This window comes from Melanostigma gelatinosum, assembly GCF_949748355.1.
Source record: "Melanostigma gelatinosum genome assembly, chromosome: 15".
NCBI classification, from domain to species: domain Eukaryota; kingdom Metazoa; phylum Chordata; class Actinopteri; order Perciformes; family Zoarcidae; genus Melanostigma; species Melanostigma gelatinosum.
In genome coordinates, this window is record NC_136648.1 from 356,758 (window position 1) to 375,838 (window position 19,081).

Consider the following 19,081-nt stretch of genomic DNA (forward strand, 5'->3'; position numbering starts at 1 on the left):
GCTCGGTCACCACGGGGCCACTGCCTCAAAGGCTCGGTCACCACGGGGCCACTGCCTCAAAGGCTCGGTCACCACGGGGCCACTGCCTCAAAGGCTCGGTCACCACGGCTCTTACATCGTGTGCGTGGGACAGAAGACCTCGAGCGTTTGACCTGAGAGTGCGGGCGGGTGAATAGGGGTGAAGTAGATCAGCTACATAAGCCGGAGCCTGACCGTGAAGTGCTCTGTAAGTGATGGGGAGAATGTTGAAGTGTATCCTAGATGCTACAGGAAGCCAGTGGAGAGATCGGAGTACGGGGGTGATGTGAGACCGTCGGTTTGTCCTGGTGAGTAATCTGGCGGCAGCGTTTTCTCATTAAAATACTCGGATTACTCTCAAGGGGTGCTTCTTAAATATATTTATGTATTCTGTCCATTTAGTTCTGTATTTAAATACATATTAAATATTCAGACTGTAATGATCAGTAAAGGTGTACATATTAAACATGGTGATGTAATTAAATATTCAGATTTCTGTCTCCAGGTTAAAAACTCAAACAAATATATCATCACATTCTATTAGAAATGATCATTGGTGAATATAAAGTTAGTCAAACCGGGAACAAAACTCAGACCGGATGTTGTATAAATATATAATACAATTTTTCAGACTTTCCCTTTTTTTTTTTTTGGGAGGTTGAACTTTCCCCGGAAGTCTGCTCCAGCTGCTGCTGCAGAGGAAGCTGCGGCTGTTCGCTCGAAACGCAACTTTTATTTTTAACGGAACCGGACCGGAGCGATGGAGACCGCCGCGTCATCGCCGGTAAACACACCGACCGACCGGAGCCGGTTTGCAGCTAAGCTAACGGAGCTAGCCTCTGGATCGGTGGGAATTAGAACCTGTCGCCAAACTCCATTCATAAAACAGAACGTTTAAAGAACTGAGTCTAAAGAGCTCGAACGAACACGTGACCCGATCAATGATGACGCGATGTGTTAGAACCGAGCTGTCGGTGATTCGGCCTCAACTGGACCGAGCTCTGTTCCGGTAAAACGGTAGAAAACGAGCCGGTGTGAAGATAAACAGACGAAGAAGAGCTGCAGGTTCTGTTTAAAGAACCTCATTTATTCCTCTGGTTTAACGTGGATAAACGTGAATGGAGTTTAGTTTGAGGTTCTGTCTCCTGTGGGTCTGGAAGTAGAGTCTGTAGTGATGTTTACCACCAGGACTCATTTACTGTAGTAACAGTACTACTGCCACACAGTGAGAGTACTACTGCCACACAGTGAGAGTACTACTGCCACACAGTGAGAGTACTACTACCACACAGTAACGGTTCTACTACCACACAGTGAGAGTACTACTATCACACAGTGAGAGTACTACTACCACACAGTAACGGTTCTACTACCACACAGTGAGAGTACTACTATCACACAGTGAGAGTACTACTACCACACAGTAACGGTTCTACTACCACACAGTGAGAGTACTACTATCACACAGTGAGAGTACTACTATCACACAGTAACGGTTCTACTACCACACAGTGAGAGTACTACTATCACACAGTGAGAGTACTACTACCACACAGTGAGAGTACTACTGCCACACAGTGAGAGTACTACTGCCACACAGTGAGAGTACTACTGCCACACAGTGAGAGTACTACTGCCACACAGTGAGAGTACTACTGCCACACAGTGAGAGTACTACTGCCACACAGTGAGAGTACTACTACCACACAGTAACGGTACAACTACCACACAGTGAGAGTACTACTGCCACACAGTAACGGTACAACTACCACACAGTGAGAGTACTACTGCCACACAGTGAGAGTACTACTGCCACACAGTAACGGTACAACTACCACACAGTGAGAGTAGTACTGCCACACAGTGAGAGTACTACTGCCACACAGTGAGAGTACTACTGCCACACAGTGAGAGTACTACTGCCACACAGTGAGAGTACTACTGCCACACAGTGAGAGTAGTACTGCCACACAGTGAGAGTACTACTATCACACAGTAACGGTTCTACTACCACACAGTGAGAGTACTACTGCCACACAGTGAGAGTAGTACTGCCACACAGTGAGAGTACTACTGCCACACAGTGAGAGTAGTACTGCCACACAGTGAGAGTAGTACTGCCACACAGTGAGAGTAGTACTGCCACACAGTAACGGTACAACTACCACACAGTGAGAGTAATACTATCACACAGTAACGGTTCTACTACCACACAGTGAGAGTACTACTATCACACAGTAACAGTTCTACTACCACACAGTGAGAGTACTACTACCACACAGTGAGAGTACTACTGCCACACAGTGAGAGTACTACTACCACGCAGTAACTGTACTACTGCCACACAGTGAGAGTACTACTGCCACACAGTGAGAGTACTACTACCACGCAGTAAAGGTACTACTACCACACAGTGAGAGTACTACTACCACACAGTAACGGTTCTACTACCACACAGTGAGAGTACTACTATCACACAGTAACGGTTCTACTACCACACAGTGAGAGTACTACTACCACACAGTGAGAGTACTACTGCCACACAGTGAGAGTACTACTACCACACAGTAACGGTTCTACTACCACACAGTGAGAGTACTACTATCACACAGTGAGAGTACTACTACCACACAGTAACGGTTCTACTACCACACAGTGAGAGTACTACTATCACACAGTGAGAGTACTACTACCACACAGTAACGGTTCTACTACCACACAGTGAGAGTACTACTATCACACAGTGAGAGTACTACTATCACACAGTAACGGTTCTACTACCACACAGTGAGAGTACTACTGCCACACAGTGAGAGTACTACTACCACACAGTGAGAGTACTACTGCCACACAGTGAGAGTACTACTGCCACACAGTGAGAGTACTACTGCCACACAGTGAGAGTACTACTGCCACACAGTGAGAGTACTACTACCACACAGTAACGGTTCTACTACCACACAGTGAGAGTACTACTGCCACACAGTGAGAGTACTACTGCCACACAGTGAGAGTACTACTGCCACACAGTGAGAGTACTACTGCCACACAGTGAGAGTACTACTGCCACACAGTAACGGTACAACTACCACACAGTGAGAGTACTACTGCCACACAGTAACGGTACAACTACCACACAGTGAGAGTACTACTGCCACACAGTGAGAGTACTACTGCCACACAGTAACGGTACAACTACCACACAGTGAGAGTAGTACTGCCACACAGTGAGAGTACTACTGCCACACAGTGAGAGTACTACTGCCACACAGTGAGAGTACTACTGCCACACAGTGAGAGTAGTACTGCCACACAGTGAGAGTACTACTATCACACAGTAACGGTTCTACTACCACACAGTGAGAGTACTACTGCCACACAGTGAGAGTAGTACTGCCACACAGTGAGAGTACTACTGCCACACAGTGAGAGTAGTACTGCCACACAGTGAGAGTAGTACTGCCACACAGTGAGAGTACTACTGCCACACAGTGAGAGTAGTACTGCCACACAGTAACGGTACAACTACCACACAGTGAGAGTAATACTATCACACAGTAACGGTTCTACTACCACACAGTGAGAGTACTACTATCACACAGTAACAGTTCTACTACCACACAGTGAGAGTACTACTACCACACAGTGAGAGTACTACTGCCACACAGTGAGAGTACTACTACCACGCAGTAACTGTACTACTGCCACACAGTGAGAGTACTACTGCCACACAGTGAGAGTACTACTACCACGCAGTAAAGGTACTACTACCACACAGTGAGAGTACTACTACCACACAGTAACGGTTCTACTACCACACAGTGAGAGTACTACTATCACACAGTAACGGTTCTACTACCACACAGTGAGAGTACTACTACCACACAGTGAGAGTACTACTGCCACACAGTGAGAGTACTACTACCACGCAGTAACTGTACTACTGCCACACAGTGAGAGTACTACTACCACACAGTGAGAGTACTACTGCCACACAGTGAGAGTACTACTACCACGCAGTAAAGGTACTACTACCACACAGTGAGAGTACTACTACCACACAGTAACGGTACTACTACCACACAGTGAGAGTACTACTACCACACAGTAGAAGTACTCTGTTACAGTGCAAGTACTTTATTACAGTAGAAGTACTCTGTTACATAAATACTTCAGTCTTAGAGTAACCATGTTGTACTTTCACTCCTGATCAGTTTCAGGCCGTTCAGATCAAACCAGAACCAGAAGAAGTAGAGATACAGACCTTCACCGTCTTCAAGAAGCTGTCCGTCAAACTGACCGACTGCAGGCTGTGGCTGGAGGGGCGGGACTTCCTGTCTCTTGGTAAGAACAGAGTCATTCATTATTATTATAACTTCCTTTAAGAAAAGTGACAGAAATGTTTGTGCATCCTGTCAATCATCCCCAACAGACGATCACCCTGAGTTATGTCACCAGAGGTCGACACGACGCCACCCGCCGAACACGGGCAGAAAGATGGTCTACTGCTCCGAGTGTACCAAAGGCTTCTACAAGAGGTCTCACCTGGAGGCTCACCTGAGAACCCACCGAGGACAGAAACCCAACCAGTGCTGGCGGTGCGGGAAGACCTATCCGACCCTGATGAGCCTGGTAGTCCACCAGCAGATCCACGACCGCAGGGAGCCCTACCGGTGCTCCTACTGCGACAAGACCTTCGCTCTGAAGAGGGACTGGAAGACGCACCACCGGACACACTCCGGGACCAAACCCTTCAAGTGCTGGTTCTGCGGGGATGGCTTCGGCAAGCAGGACGAGCTCGACGAGCACCTGGAGGTTCACAAGGGGGAGAAGTGCTACCGCTGCAAAGTCTGCGACAAGATGTTCGTCTCCTACCAGGGTTTCAACTTCCACCGTAAGTCGCACAAGAACCCGAAGCTGCTGCCGTGCCTGAAGTGCAAGAAGACCTTTGGTAACCCTCAGAGCCTGAAGCTCCACCAGGTGACCCACTCCAACAGGAAGCCGCACAAATGCCCCACCTGCAGCAAAGCCTTCAAGCTGCTGAGCGGCATGCGGGTCCACCAGAGGACCCACGAGGACCTGAGGGACTACCACTGCGCAGAGTGCGGCAAGTGTTTCTCCAGCCTGCAGGGCCTGAAGCTGCACCACCGCACCCACACCGGACTGAAGCCCTACAAGTGCAGAGAGTGCGGGAAGAGGTTCACCCAGTCGCCCCACCTCAAGTCCCACATGGTCACCCACACTGGGGAGCGACCGTTCCTCTGCACCACTTGCGGGAAGAGGTTCACCCAGTCGTCCCACCTGAGGTCCCACGTCACGCTGTTCCACGTGGGTGAGAAGCCCTTCGCCTGCAACGACTGCGGGAAGAGCTTCACCATCGCTCACTACCTGAAGATGCACCGACTGAGCCACACCAAGGAGAAGCTGTACCAGTGCTCGTACTGCGACAAGTCCTTCTCCTACCACAACTCCTGGAGGGCCCACGAGAGGATCCACACCGGAGAGCGTCCGTTCGGATGCCGCGACTGCGGCCAAAGCTTCATCACGTCTGGCTCGCTGCTGAGCCACCGGAGAACCAAACACACCGGAGAGAAGAGCCACTACTGCATCACCTGCGGGGAGTTCTTCTTCACCAGCTCGCTGCTGCGGGTCCACCAGCTCGACCACACCGGTGAGCGGCCTCACGCCTGCGGCTGCGGCAAGACGTTCAAAACCAAAGGAGTGCTGCGCTACCACCTGAAGAGGTTCACCGACCACCAGTCGGAGCGTCAGGAGCAGGTCTCAACCACACGAAGATAGTTTCCCAGAAACACACATTATCATTGAGAGGACATTGTTACCTCTGAAGTCCGTCCACAATAAATGTCCTTAAAGACTCGGTGGTGGTCGTCACAGTGACACTGAGATGTTGTTTAAATTCTCGTTACATCCTGAAAAAACTATCAATGAGTCAAAAGCTTTGACAAAAAGTAAGAAAAACAATCAGGAATCTGCGGTTGTCTCGAGCTGTCTGTCTGACTGTCTACCTGTCTGCCTGACTGCCTGTCTGTCTTTCCTCGTCACCAGAGTCTTCCACCGGCTGTTCTAACAGGAGCCATGTTTGTTTACGTTCATGATGAGATTTAGGGGGCGTATCTTTGGAAGAGACGGACTGTAGGGGGTGTGTCTTTGGAGGTCTGAAGAGACTGACTGTAGAGGGCGTGTCTTTGGAGGCCTGACGAGACGGACTGTAGGGGGCATGTCTTTAGAGGTCTGAAGAGACGGACTGTAGGGGGCGTGTCTTTAGAGGTCTGAAGAGACAGACTGTAGGGGGCGTGTCTTTAGAGGTCTGAAGAGACGGCCGGTATGGGGCGTGTCTTTGGAGGTCTGAAGAGACTGACTGTAGGGGGCGTGTCTTTAGAGGTCTGAAGAGACGGACTGTATGGGGTGTGTCTTTAGAGGTCTGAAGAGACGGACTGTAGGGGGCGTGTCTTTAGAGGTCTGAAGAGACGGACTAGGGGGCGTGTCTTTAGAGGTCTGAAGAGACGGACTGTATGGGGCGTGTCTTTAGAGGTCTGAAGAGACGGACTGTATGGGGTGTGTCTTTAGAGGTCTGAAGAGACGGACTGTAGGGGGCGTGTCTTTAGAGGTCTGAAGAGACGGACTGTAGGGGGCATGTCTTTAGAGGTCTGAAGAGACGGACTGTAGGGGGCATGTCTTTAGAGGTCTGAAGAGACGGACTGTAGGGGGCGTGTCTTTAGAGGTCTGAAGAGACGGCCGGTATGGGGCGTGTCTTTAGAGGTCTGAAGAGACGGACTGTAGGGGGTGTGTCTTTGGTGGTCTGAAGAGACGGACTGTATGGGGCATGTCTTTAGAGGTCTGAGGTCTAAAAGTTATTTTTATCTTCTGAAGGGTGCTCACTGAGTGACCTAACGTCTCTAAGGTTCCTTAACAGCTGTTTGAATCCTCTAAATCAGGGGTGTCCAAACTTTTTTCACTGAGGGCCACATACAGAACAATATACCAATGGCTGGGCCACTCAGGTCCGATCGCCTCACCCCTAGTGTGTTAAAGTGAGCAAAATCAATCAAATTTGGTTCTCAATGTGCTTTTGTTCAGATTTAACAGAGATGTTTGCTGACGTATGTTGAGCCGAACAGACTCATTATTCAAATAGAAGGGAGTTGAGAACAGCTCGATGTCTCTCTCAATGAGAGAAACATATTGAAAGCCATGGCAGCTGGTGGAACATGTTCTAGGTAGGGCTGTGCCACATCCAATCAATTTCAGCAAACATCCCAGTATGATTTCATGCTAAATAAATGAAGGTATCAAACACGTATTGCTACTTTGCAGTTAAATATTTAACATTTATTCCAACATGACAAAAAGCAGAAAATAACACTTTGACAAACACGTCAGGACATCTTATTTACAGCTGGTAGCTTCATGTGCTGCTTCCCTTTCCTGCTAGTCTGCTGTCTGATTGTGAGGTCAGGCTGATCTGATATCAGCGCTGCAGGTTCTCCTCAAAGTTCTCCTCTCAAACGGGTCTTGGAGGAGCAGTGCTCGCGCTGGAGCTCGCGCCCGCCTGTAGAGACTCGTCCGGACGGGAACGCGCAGCTTGGGGCAGAACCGATTCTGCTCCAAGCTGAATCTATTTGAGGGCGCTGATTGGCTAAATTGTATGACACACATTTATATCTTTAATCAGCAATTGGCTGAACTGCTTCACTGCTCTTTTGGGCAGTTTCTCCAGCGCTGCTGAGACGTGCACACGCAGAGAGGACATGCAGGAAAAGCATATATTTACCGCAGATATCATATTTTACACATATTACTGGGTGATTCCATATTTCAAAAACACAAACATTGACTATTTGTATAGTTTATTATTATTATTATTCATTTTATTTTATTTGTTGTGGCTCAAGGTGGGGCGGCGCCCTATCGCCCTCTATTGACCAGCCGCCACTCAGCACTGACTGAGTTCTGTCACGAGAGACGTTATCACGGACACGTATTTCCCCCTTCAGCAGAAAGGTTGGCCTTTGGAAAAGCACATTTGACTTCGGACTGCGTGGGGAAGTGCGCAACATTGAAGTTGCGTAGAGTGCCCTCGTGCTCGCATTATGTTGACAGTTTTCACAACCGTGTTCATCACATCGCCGAGCTGGACTGTCTGAGCACAGAGGGCTTGTTGGCGGGTGATACGCTGTATTTTAACAGCCTCACCTCCGCTCTCTTGCGCTCGCCTGTCATAGCTGGAGCCCTATCTGTTATAACTCCACACAGCTTGTCCCATCTTGTCAACTGCATCTGACACAGCTTCAAACACGTCCTTACCTGTTGTTGTGCTCTTTAGACTCTTAAAATCAAGCAGCTCCGAATGCAGAAATGATCGTCAACTCCCCGCAAACAAATGAACAGCTGTGCGGCGTCTGTGGCATCTGTGCTCTCATCATATGCAATGGAGTAAAAAGCAAAAGCACGAGCTTTATCTGACACTTGATGGTTTAGGTTAGCTGACGAGTCTTCGATTCGCCGCACAACTGTGTTTCTGGACACGCTGACGTCGTTGAATTCCTGCATTTATTCCGGGCACTTGCGACTTTAGTGAGGCGCTGTTTTATGAAGTCACCATCTGAGAAAGGTTTCCCGTGGCGGGCAATGAGTTGAGCTACCTCGTGGCTGCTGTTGTGACTTTTTCTTGTGTTTTGTTTGCACGGAAACAAACACTCTTATTGAGCGAACTGCCATTTAACTTTCTGTTCTCGCTCGGCACCAGTGTAGGACGTGTCATCATCCGGGGCTCAACGTTTCTTTGATTGCTCTTATTTTGTGGAGAAGCTGCCTTGTTCAACACAGTATCTCCACCTAGTGGTGAAACTAAGAAGTACAATACAGTCAAGCGCAAGTTTCAAGTGTTCCATATTACATTATATTTTTAGAAGTTGCTGCGGGCCAATTAAAAATGGGCCGCGGGCTGTACTTGGCCCGCTGGCCGTAGTTTGGACACCCCTGCTCTAAATGCTGAGGAAAGGTGCTTTAATGCTTCCTTTCCTATCTCCTTTAGCATAGGAAACACTGGACCTTCGTTTACGAAAGGAAAGGAGATAATTCCGACCCACAATGCCTGGCGGCGGCAACATTTAAAGAAACAAATGCTATGTTTATCTCACAGGTTTAATGATTATACTCATACAGTCATAAAATAATGAGATTCATGTTGATGAAGATGAACAGAGACGATCCTTAAGTTTCATTTTCATTCATTCATTATTGACATTGGGAGAAGGCAGGGTTCACCCTGTACAGGTCACCAGTTCATCGCAGGGCACATGTAGAGACAAACATTCACATTCACGCCTACGGGCAGTTTATCGTCTCCAAATAACCTGAGCTGCATGTCTTTGGACTGTGGGAGGAAGCTGGAGAACCCGGAGGGAACCCACGCTGCAACGGGGAGAACGTGCAAACTCCACACAGAAGGACCGCCCGGGGTCGGGTCGGTGTCGGGTCGGGATCGGGTCGGATCGGGTCGGGTCGGGATCGGGGCTGCACGGTGGTGTAGTGGCTAGCACTGTCACCTCACAGCAACAGGGACCCGGGTTCGAAGTTTCATTTTATATATTTATTTACTTTGAACATGAAACAAATACGTTGAAACAAAGAGAAGGAAAATTTATGAAATGAACTCTCAATGAACAAATTATTGTTCTCAATAACAAGAAGTTTCCGTAATAAAACAAAACAATTTGTCCGATGATAGGTCCTCATCTGGTCCTCATCTGGTCTGTTGTGGTCTCATATTGAGACCTCCTCATGAACTCTGTGACTGTCAATAAACACTTAAAGCTCAATTAAAACATTTCTCTGTTTGTTTGTTTAACCTTTTGTTTGGTTTTTAACATTCAAATGACGATTATAATGTTCTGCCATAATGATCCTGTTGTAATGTACCATATTATAGTGTAATGTTTAATATCCTAGTGCAATTTTATCTCATATAATATTAAAATGAAGTGAGTAGTTTATATCTCTCACAACCTCTGAACCTCCATCTCAGCTCGTGACCCTCACAGGTGAACCAGGGCACATCTCAAGTCTCTTTGCATCCCCGTTTCCCTCACTCGCGTCCTTTCCTTGCGTCCTAGTCCCTCCCACCAGGGAGGCATGGAGGAAACCATGCGAGGAGAGAGGAAACGAGGAGATATGTTTTATGAGACATGAGACGACCTTTCCTTAGGTGCTTCACGTGAAGCGACGTCTGTTTCTGATGACGGAGACTTGGGATGTACCCGGGAGGTTCAGTGAACGGAACAAAATAAAATGCTTTATGTAATGTTATGAGAAAAATAGAAACATGTTTAAAATTGAGAGAAAAACATTTACCAACAATTTAAATGAATGAATTATATTTCTTCACCGTGTTCTGGGATTTAAATCCATCAAATGTTCCAAAACTTGGAATGAAAATTCACACTTTTTTGCTTCCGTTGCTTTTATTCTGAAGGCGTTTAGTGACTTCCGCTCGTTACGTAAACAGTAAAGATGGCGGTATGCAGTGTTCGACGCGTCCTCAGTCAGACTCTGAGCAGGTTCAGGTGTTCAGGACGTCGCGTGACTCTACGGGGCTCACCGGGAAGGTGAGTGTGTGACGAGAGACAGGTACACGTAGAGAGACAGGTACATGACGAGAGACAGGTACATGACGAGAGACAGGTACACGTAGAGAGACAGGTACATGACGAGAGACAGGTACACGTAGAGAGACATCCCAAGTCTGTTATTTGTCATCTCCTTTCTTGGTTTCCTTGCTCGTGAAGGAAACGTGGATGAACCCTAAGTGTCTTTCTGTTGTCTCTTCTGTAACTTCTATCAGCCCTGTGACATCACAGGCTGTGAGGGACAAATGCTCGGCATGCTGGGTAAATGTGAGCCAACATGAGTCCATCGGGAGACACTTCCTGAAAGGAGGAGGAGGAGGAGGAGGAGGAGGAGGAGGAGTGCTGTGGGTGGCCGTTGGTACGTACAGTCACACATCATCTCTTTACCCGTTACACCAAACTACAGTCACAAGCTTGTGTGTGTGTGTGTGTGTGTGTGTGTGTGTGTGTGTGTGTGTGTGTGTGTGTGTGTGTGTGTGTGTGTGTGTGTGTGTGTGTGTGTGTGTGTGTGTGTGTAGCTTTCTCCTTCTTCAGCACTGATGAAGACCAACGAGATGAAGCTCAGAGGAAAGAGGATGAGATGATCCTGCTGCTGAAGAAGGCCAAGGTAGTACTAGTACTAGTACTAGTACTGTGGTGCTGACGGTCCTCTCTCCTCCAGCTCAGTGGTAGTGGTACTAGTACTGTGGTACTGACGGTTCTCTCTCCTCCAGCTCAGTGGTAGTGGTACTAGTACTAGTACTGTAGTACTGACGGTCCTCTCTCCTCCAGCTCAGTGGTAGTGGTACTAGTACTGTGGTACTGACGGTTCTCTCTCCTCCAGCTCAGTGGTAGTGGTACTAGTACTGTGGTACTGACGGTCCTCTCTCCTCCAGCTCAGTGGTAGTGGTACTAGTACTAGTACTGTAGTACTGACGGTCCTCTCTCCTCCAGCTCAGTGGTAGTGGTACTAGTACTAGTACTGTAGTACTGACGGTCCTCTCTCCTCCAGCTCAGTGGTAGTAGTACTAGTACTAGTACTGTGGTACTGACGGTTCTCTCTCCTCCAGCTCAGTGGTAGTGGTACTAGTACTGTGGTACTGACGGTCCTCTCTCCTCCAGCTCAGTGGTAGTAGTACTAGTACTAGTACTGTAGTACTGACGGTCCTCTCTCCTCCAGCTCAGTGGTAGTGGTACTAGTACTAGTACTGTAGTACTGACGGTCCTCTCTCCTCCAGCTCAGTGGTAGTAGTACTAGTACTAGTACTGTGGTACTGACGGTTCTCTCTCCTCCAGCTCAGTGGTAGTGGTACTAGTACTGTGGTACTGACGGTCCTCTCTCCTCCAGCTCAGTGGTAGTAGTACTAGTACTAGTACTGTAGTACTGACGGTCCTCTCTCCTCCAGCTCAGTGGTAGTGGTACTAGTACTAGTACTGTAGTACTGACGGTCCTCTCTCCTCCAGCTCAGTGGTAGTAGTACTAGTACTAGTACTGTAGTACTGACGGTCCTCTCTCCTCCAGCTCAGTGGTAGTGGTACTAGTACTAGTACTGTGGTACTGACGGTCCTCTCTCCTCCAGCTCAGTGGTAGTAGTACTAGTACTAGTACTGTGGTACTGACGGTTCTCTCTCCTCCAGCTCAGTGGTAGTAGTACTAGTACTAGTACTGTGGTACTGACGGTCCTCTCTCCTCCAGCTCAGTGTCTCCAGAGGACAGCTCCAGGCAGCCTCTGGGCTGCTCCACCAGGCCGTAGTTGTGGCTCATCAGACCCACAACCATCAGGCCGTCATCTACGCCTACAGTCTGGTAAACAGCCTCTGTCAGCTCTCAGCTGTCCTCAGCTCTCCAGCTCTCTAACGCTCACCCTCACCCTCAGATGGCGAACCTGGCCTACGTTCAGGGTCAGCTGGACCGCGTGAGTACCGCCCCCGTATGACTCACCTTTGTCACTATGGCAACGGCAGTGCGACAGCTGGTTGTCCTCTTCGTCCTCTCAGGCAGAAAAACTCTTCAAAGCAGCGATGAGCTTCATGCTGTCAGGAGGAACTCCAGAGGTGTGTGTGTGTGTGTGTGTGTGTGTGTGTGTGTGTGTGTGTGTGTGTGTGTGTGTGTGTGTGTGTGTGTGTGTGTGTGTGTGTGTGTGTGTGTGTGTGTGTGTGTGTGTGTGTGTGTGTGTGTGTGTGTGTTATGTCTTCACTCACTTCCTGTCTCTTTCCAGGACGATAACGCTGTCATCGAGATGTCTCTGAAACTCGCCACCATCTACGTCGAACAGAACAAGTAAGTGCCTGACCTCTGACCTCACTTCCTGCCAGAGAGGCGGCTGTGGGTGCTTCTCAAGTCTCTGAACTGTTGTTTCCTCGCTCCTCGGTCCTCGCTTGAACCGGAAGCTGTTTCTGCGCCGGCATATTGACGGCCGTCCCAAAGCTCGACTGTAGCTCAGAGTCAGTCATGTGATTGGACGCTGCAGCCGATCGGACTGACTGACTGAGTTTAACACCAGAGTGAAGACGGATCACAGAATAAACTCTAGTTTACATTTGATGAGGTTTCTGATTCAACATCTGGTTTAAATAAATGTTCATTGTAGTCTGAACAACAAAAGGACCACAAACAACTTTCTACATTTATTAGAAAGATTTGTGTTCATGATCTGATATATATATATATATATATATTACTGTTATTAAGTACAGTGATCATGTGAACAGACACTAACTTCTCTAAAGTCTCTTCAGCTGATCAGCTGATCCTCCGTCATCAGAAACAGACGTCGCTTCACGTGACTCAACTGAGGAAAGGACGTCTCATGTCTCCTAAAACATATTTCCTCGTTCCTCTCTCCTTGCATGGTTTCCTCTATGCCTCCCTGGTGGGAGGGACTAAGACGCAAGGAAAGGACGCAAGGGAGGGAAACGGGGATGCAGTTAAGAGACTTGAGAAGTGTGTGTGTGTGTGTGTGTGTGTGTGTGTGTGTGTGTGTGTGTGTGTGTGTGTGTGTGTGTGTGTGTGTGTGTGTGTGTGTGTGTGTGTTTAAGGGCGGAGCTTGCAGAGCACGGGTTCAGGTTCTGTACGGAGTCTCTTGAGGCCAAACTGCAGAAACATAAAGAAACCCCTGCAGAGGATCGGACAGGTGAGAAGAAGTCATGACGGACTGCTTATTGTTAAAGAACCCTAAAACAAGTCAGAGCAGAGCTGCAAGAATGTGCCAATAAAGTTCAGTCAAACTTCAAAAACATCAATGTAGACAGACTGAAAGACAGCCAGATGGACAGGTGGAGAGACATACAGGGTAGAGAGACAGGGAGACGGGTACATGTAGAGCAGGGGTGTCCAAACGTTTTTCAAAGAGGGCCAAATTTGATAATGTGAAAATGCCCAAGGGCCAACAGTCCCTGCTGACATTATTTTAAACAATACAAGTAGCCTATACATACATTGTTATTTTATCATTTTATTTTCAATGACAGCAAATAGCAATGTAACCAAATGTAAGCATTCATGTGTGAACACATCTCAACAACTATTCTGCCTTTCTTTCACATCTTGAAAGTCAGATAACAAAGAACAAGCCATCTAAAAGCTAATTACATAGGAACCGATCAATATTCTCACCTCAAGACAATCTTAAATATGACTTAGTGAGGGTGATGAAAAGTTGTCTAACATTTAAATTCAACACACATGAAACAGGCTCACGAAAAAAATCAAGTTGTCTCTTCGTATCTGATGATAGCTCTTCAGTGTTACGAGCAGGCAAACATTAGCAAACTCTGTCTTCTTCTCGGGGCAAATGTTTTCTGCTATTTTCATAACACAGTCTTTGATAACCTCACATTCCGTAAAAGGTTTGTCATGTTTAGCAATTACCACGGCCACTCCGCAGCTTACTTTGAGGATGTTTTCATGTGAAAGGGACCGCTGCTGTTTGGCCAAGTTATCTTGGAGTTGCTTCACTTTTCTAGCATGTCGCTCTCTGATAGCTTGTTGTAGCATTAGCACGTTTGGTCTCGTCGTGTCTCTTTACATTATATTCCTTAAACAAGGCAACAGTCTCATGACAAATTAGGGAGACACAGTTGTTTCGGTTTTTGGTGAAAAAAATATTGCGATCTCCACCTCTCCTGGAAGCGGCGGCCCTCATTATCGACTTTCCTTTTTTTACTTGCCGTAGCCACGACAGTTCAAGGGTCAGAGCCAATTTCAAACAGCCAGACAGTTACAGAGTGGTGCTGCCACCATGAGGTAAAAATAGGAATTGCATGTTGAATTTGTATGATTTATTCATTCCGTTTTGACTGTGCTGGCGGGCCATAAATAATGCATTTTAAGACAGAAGGCGCGGGCCGTATAAAATCTGACCTCGGGCCGTGATTGGCCCGCGGGCCGGACTTTGGACATGCCTGATGTAGAGAGACAGACAAGCTGTTATGTGACTCTGTTGTTGTTTACTTCAGAGGAGGAGGAGGCTCTGAGGAAGGAGACACGTCTTCTGCTCGGTCTGTGTTTCGACTCGCAGGCTCGATACAGAGCATCAACGTTGCACCTGAAACAGGCGGCACAGGACTACCAAAGGGCACTGGACATCTGCCACCAGGAGCAAGGAGACACTCACCCACAGGTAGGACCACAAGGAGACACTCACCCACAGGTAGGACCACAGGGAGACACTCACCCACAGGTAGGACCACAGGAAGACACTCACCCACAGGTAGGACCACAGGGAGACACTCACCCACAGGTAGGACCACAAGGAGACACTCACCCACAGGTAGGACCACAGGGAGACACTCACCCACAGGTAGGACCACAGGGAGACACTCACCCACAGGTAGGACCACAGGGAGACACTCACCCACAGGTAGGACCACAGGGAGACACTCACCCACAGGTAGGACCACAGGGAGACACTCACCCACAGGTAGGACCACAGGGAGACACTCACCCACAGGTAGGACCACAAGGAGACACTCACCCACAGGTAGGACCACAAGGAGACACACACCCACAGGTAGGACCACAAGGAGACACACACCCACAGGTAGGACCACAAGGAGACACACACCCACAGGTAGGACCACAGGAAGACACTCACCCACAGGTAGGACCACAGGGAGACACTCACCCACAGGTAGGACCACAAGGAGACACTCACCCACAGGTAGGACCACAGGGAGACACTCACCCACAGGTAGGACCACAAGGAGACACTCACCCACAGGTAGGACCACAAGGAGACACTCACCCACAGGTAGGACCACAGGAAGACACTCACCCACAGGTAGGACCACAGGGAGACACTCACCCACAGGTAGGACCACAGGGAGACACTCACCCACAGGTAGGACCACAGGGAGACACTCACCCACAGGTAGGACCACAGGGAGACACTCACCCACAGGTAGGACCACAGGGAGACACTCACCCACAGGTAGGACCACAGGGAGACACTCACCCACAGGTAGGACCACAAGGAGACACTCACCCACAGGTAGGACCACAAGGAGACACTCACCCACAGGTAGGACCACAAGGAGACACTCACCCACAGGTAGGACCACAGGGAGACACTCACCCACAGGTAGGACCACAGGGAGACACTCACCCACAGGTAGGACCACAGGGAGACACTCACCCACAGGTAGGACCACAAGGAGACACTCACCCACAGGTAGGACCACAGGGAGACACACACCCACAGGTAGGACCACAAGGAGACACTCACCCACAGGTAGGACCACAGGGAGACACTCACCCACAGGTAGGACCACAAGGAGACACTCACCCACAGGTAGGACCATAAGCGTCGAGACCTGAACATCATCCTCTTGTCTCACCTGGCAGACTCTGGTTCTGATGAGCGACCTGGCCACCGTCCTGGATTTGCAGGGTCGCCATGATGACGCCCTGGCTCTGGTCCAGCGGGCTGTGGATCTGAGCCGCTCCGCTGGACACCCGGACCAACACGTGCTGCTGGGAAACATGGCCGGCATCCTGCTGCACAAAGGTCAGGGAGATGTCAAAGGTCTCTGAGTCCGACCTGCTTCAGATGGAACCACTCACATGTATGTGGGCGTGGTTTCACCGAAAGGGGGTGTGGCTTTATCTAAAGTGGGCCGGACAAACAATGGAGGCCCACCAGGTACGTAAGGCTCTGATCTGGTCTGATGGTTCTGTCTGTGGTCCGTCAGGTCGGCTGGAGGACTCAGTGCGGTTCTACCAGGAGGCTCTGGGTCTGGCTCGGCAGGCCGGAGACCAGGAGGCTGTGGACCAGATCCAGGAGGGACTGCAGGAGGTGAAGAAGAGGAGGAGGAACCAGGAGGACAGGAAGGAGGACGAGGAGGCTGCACAGCAGTGATTGGTTCACTGTGTGTCGCTGGACAGAATGATTTCGGAGGAGGAGGATCCCGGTAACCCCTTTGACCCTCTGTTCTGCTGTCAACCTCTTTGATCTCAGTCATGCTCTTCAGAGGATGAACCCTGCACATCTGTTTGTGTGTAAAAGTGAAATAAATCTTCTATTGTGACGTCTACAGCTGCATCCTGTGTGTCCACTAGGGGGCGAATAACTACGACGAGTCTTCACCTGATTCAGACAAATCGCGTGAGTTGGGACAAGAGGCAACGGGGTTACCCAGGGGCAGACTGTGTATGCAAGTTACGGGAAACAAGAGAAATAAAAGGGCAGAGAGAGGAATCGGAGTTTCTGAGTGCGTCGTAGTGAGTGTGAGGGTCGCAGATCGTATCTCGCACAAGTTGCCGTTGTCGCTTCGCGAACTGACGACACTTGTGCCCGATAGTCGCGTTTCCACACTTCACTCACAGCATCGATTCAAGGAAATAGAGCAAGAAACAAAATTAAATCAAATAATCCCAAATACAACAGATCTCTATCGCTGCCGTGAGATGAGCGTTTGTTTCTTATCACATCTCTCAAGTAATAATACACAAACTCTGAATCTACCAGCAGCGACGGGTCGAATGCCGACAGTTACAGCAGTTGAATACACAAGCGGAGCTTCGGGTCCGCGATGGATTACGCAATACCTTGATATCGCGCGACAGTAACTTCTCACAACAAAATACGGGAATATCAACACATGAATGCACACGCAGACGTGATCTGTCCTCGCTGCAGGGAGGATGATTTAACTTCGGCTCAGACGGCGTGGTCCGTGCGTCTCCCGGTAATCATCGGTCAGGAGAGGATTAGACGTCTTCCTGCCGGAGTGTGCACACAAAAAGGAAAACGGAGAAAGAGGAAGTGATCCGTTCTCGCGGGATGAGTGGGCCTTTACTCAGAATAGAACACTTGTTTCGTCCAGCGAAATGGCATGTGACCTGTCAGGGTTTTCAGGTCCGAGTTGTGTGAGGAAGGGAAGCATGTGAGGAGCTCAGCCAGCCAGGAGGTGGCGCCAGACCCCAACATCAGATACTGTGAACCACAAAATACATGGAGAGAGAGAGAGAGAGAGAGAGAGAGAGAGAGAGAGAGAGAGAGAGAGAGAGAGAGAGAGGTTCCCACAGAAGGTGACGCAGGTGATGTTGTGTTTACTGAACATGTCAGAATAAAAGGACAGTGATGACAGTAAACAAACAGCAGAAACTACAAACAGGAATCTGCCACACACATATTCCTGTTTATCTGTCTTTGAGGACCCTTGATTACATAATGCTTTACCAGACCCCCTAACCCAGACCCTCTGTCTCCTGTTTATTGATCTATATATTTTCTAAACTATCAACTATGTTTTTCATCTTCAGTTGTTTTTTACCCGTTAGATTATCTATATATATATATATATATATATATATATATATATATATATATTTAAAATGAAGACTACAGTCTAACACACTTCATCATAGTCTGGTAAATTATGAATTCATGGACAATACAGAATAAAACCAGATAAAACGTTTTCACTCTTTCGTTAAGGTAAATGTTCACATATATCTAACCTGCATTAACGTCTCTAGGTTCACTGAATTAAAAGGCTCCCTTTTGTTTACATGTTGCCGTGGTGACTCATGGAATTTAAGCTCCATTGATGATTAGTTTTTGTTTTACTCATACGAGCGTCAAAGTGAACTTGTGAAACCTGCCTTCTGAAACAGGGCCCTGAACCCTAAAGCCAAGTGTGAACCCTGAATCAGGCCGACTGAGAGGACAACATGTCCAAAATCCTTTGGTCCTCACTATGTAGCCAGTACAAGAAACGCACACACACGTGAGAAAAACAATTTCTTCAGATTTAACTGATGTCATGAACACACACTTAATCACATGTAAACTCACACATTCAGAGGTTAATTGTTGTTGTGCTAACAGGTTCATTAATCACACACACACACACACACACACACACACAGGGGATGTGGTATAAAAGTATCTGCAGGTTGTTTCTGTCTCTCTGCTGGACGACAAAGACTC

General features: G+C 48.4%; 2 protein-coding genes across 3 annotated transcripts; both read left to right on the forward strand.

Annotated features, from left to right (window-relative positions):
• Nucleotides 1-778: 778 nt before the first annotated feature.
• LOC306789708 (uncharacterized protein) lies at nt 779-5,896 on the forward strand (the record flags this gene model as incomplete). The annotated part of the gene is made up of 3 exons (XM_079285789.1): nt 779-802; nt 4,233-4,362; nt 4,451-5,896. 3 exons carry the CDS (start codon nt 779-781, stop codon nt 5,815-5,817), a joined length of 1,521 nt encoding a protein of 506 aa, XP_079141915.1. The 3' UTR covers nt 5,818-5,896.
• A 4,655-nt stretch (nt 5,897-10,551) lies between these two features.
• On the forward strand, nt 10,552-17,170 carry ttc19 (tetratricopeptide repeat domain 19; the record flags this gene model as incomplete). Of its 2 annotated transcripts, XM_079285003.1 has the most annotated exons (10): nt 10,552-10,646; nt 10,883-10,934; nt 12,343-12,453; nt 12,524-12,562; nt 12,645-12,701; nt 12,866-12,927; nt 13,686-13,780; nt 15,105-15,268; nt 16,492-16,654; nt 16,839-17,170. In XM_079285003.1, the coding sequence occupies 10 exons, from the start codon at nt 10,552-10,554 to the stop codon at nt 17,003-17,005; spliced, it is 1,005 nt and encodes a 334-aa protein (XP_079141129.1). In that variant the 3' UTR covers nt 17,006-17,170. The 2 variants fall into 2 exon arrangements, with proteins under 2 accessions (XP_079141129.1, XP_079141130.1); XM_079285004.1 differs by lacking the exon at nt 10,883-10,934 and having other exon boundaries at nt 10,557-10,646.
• Between the last annotated feature and the right edge of the window lie 1,911 nt (nt 17,171-19,081).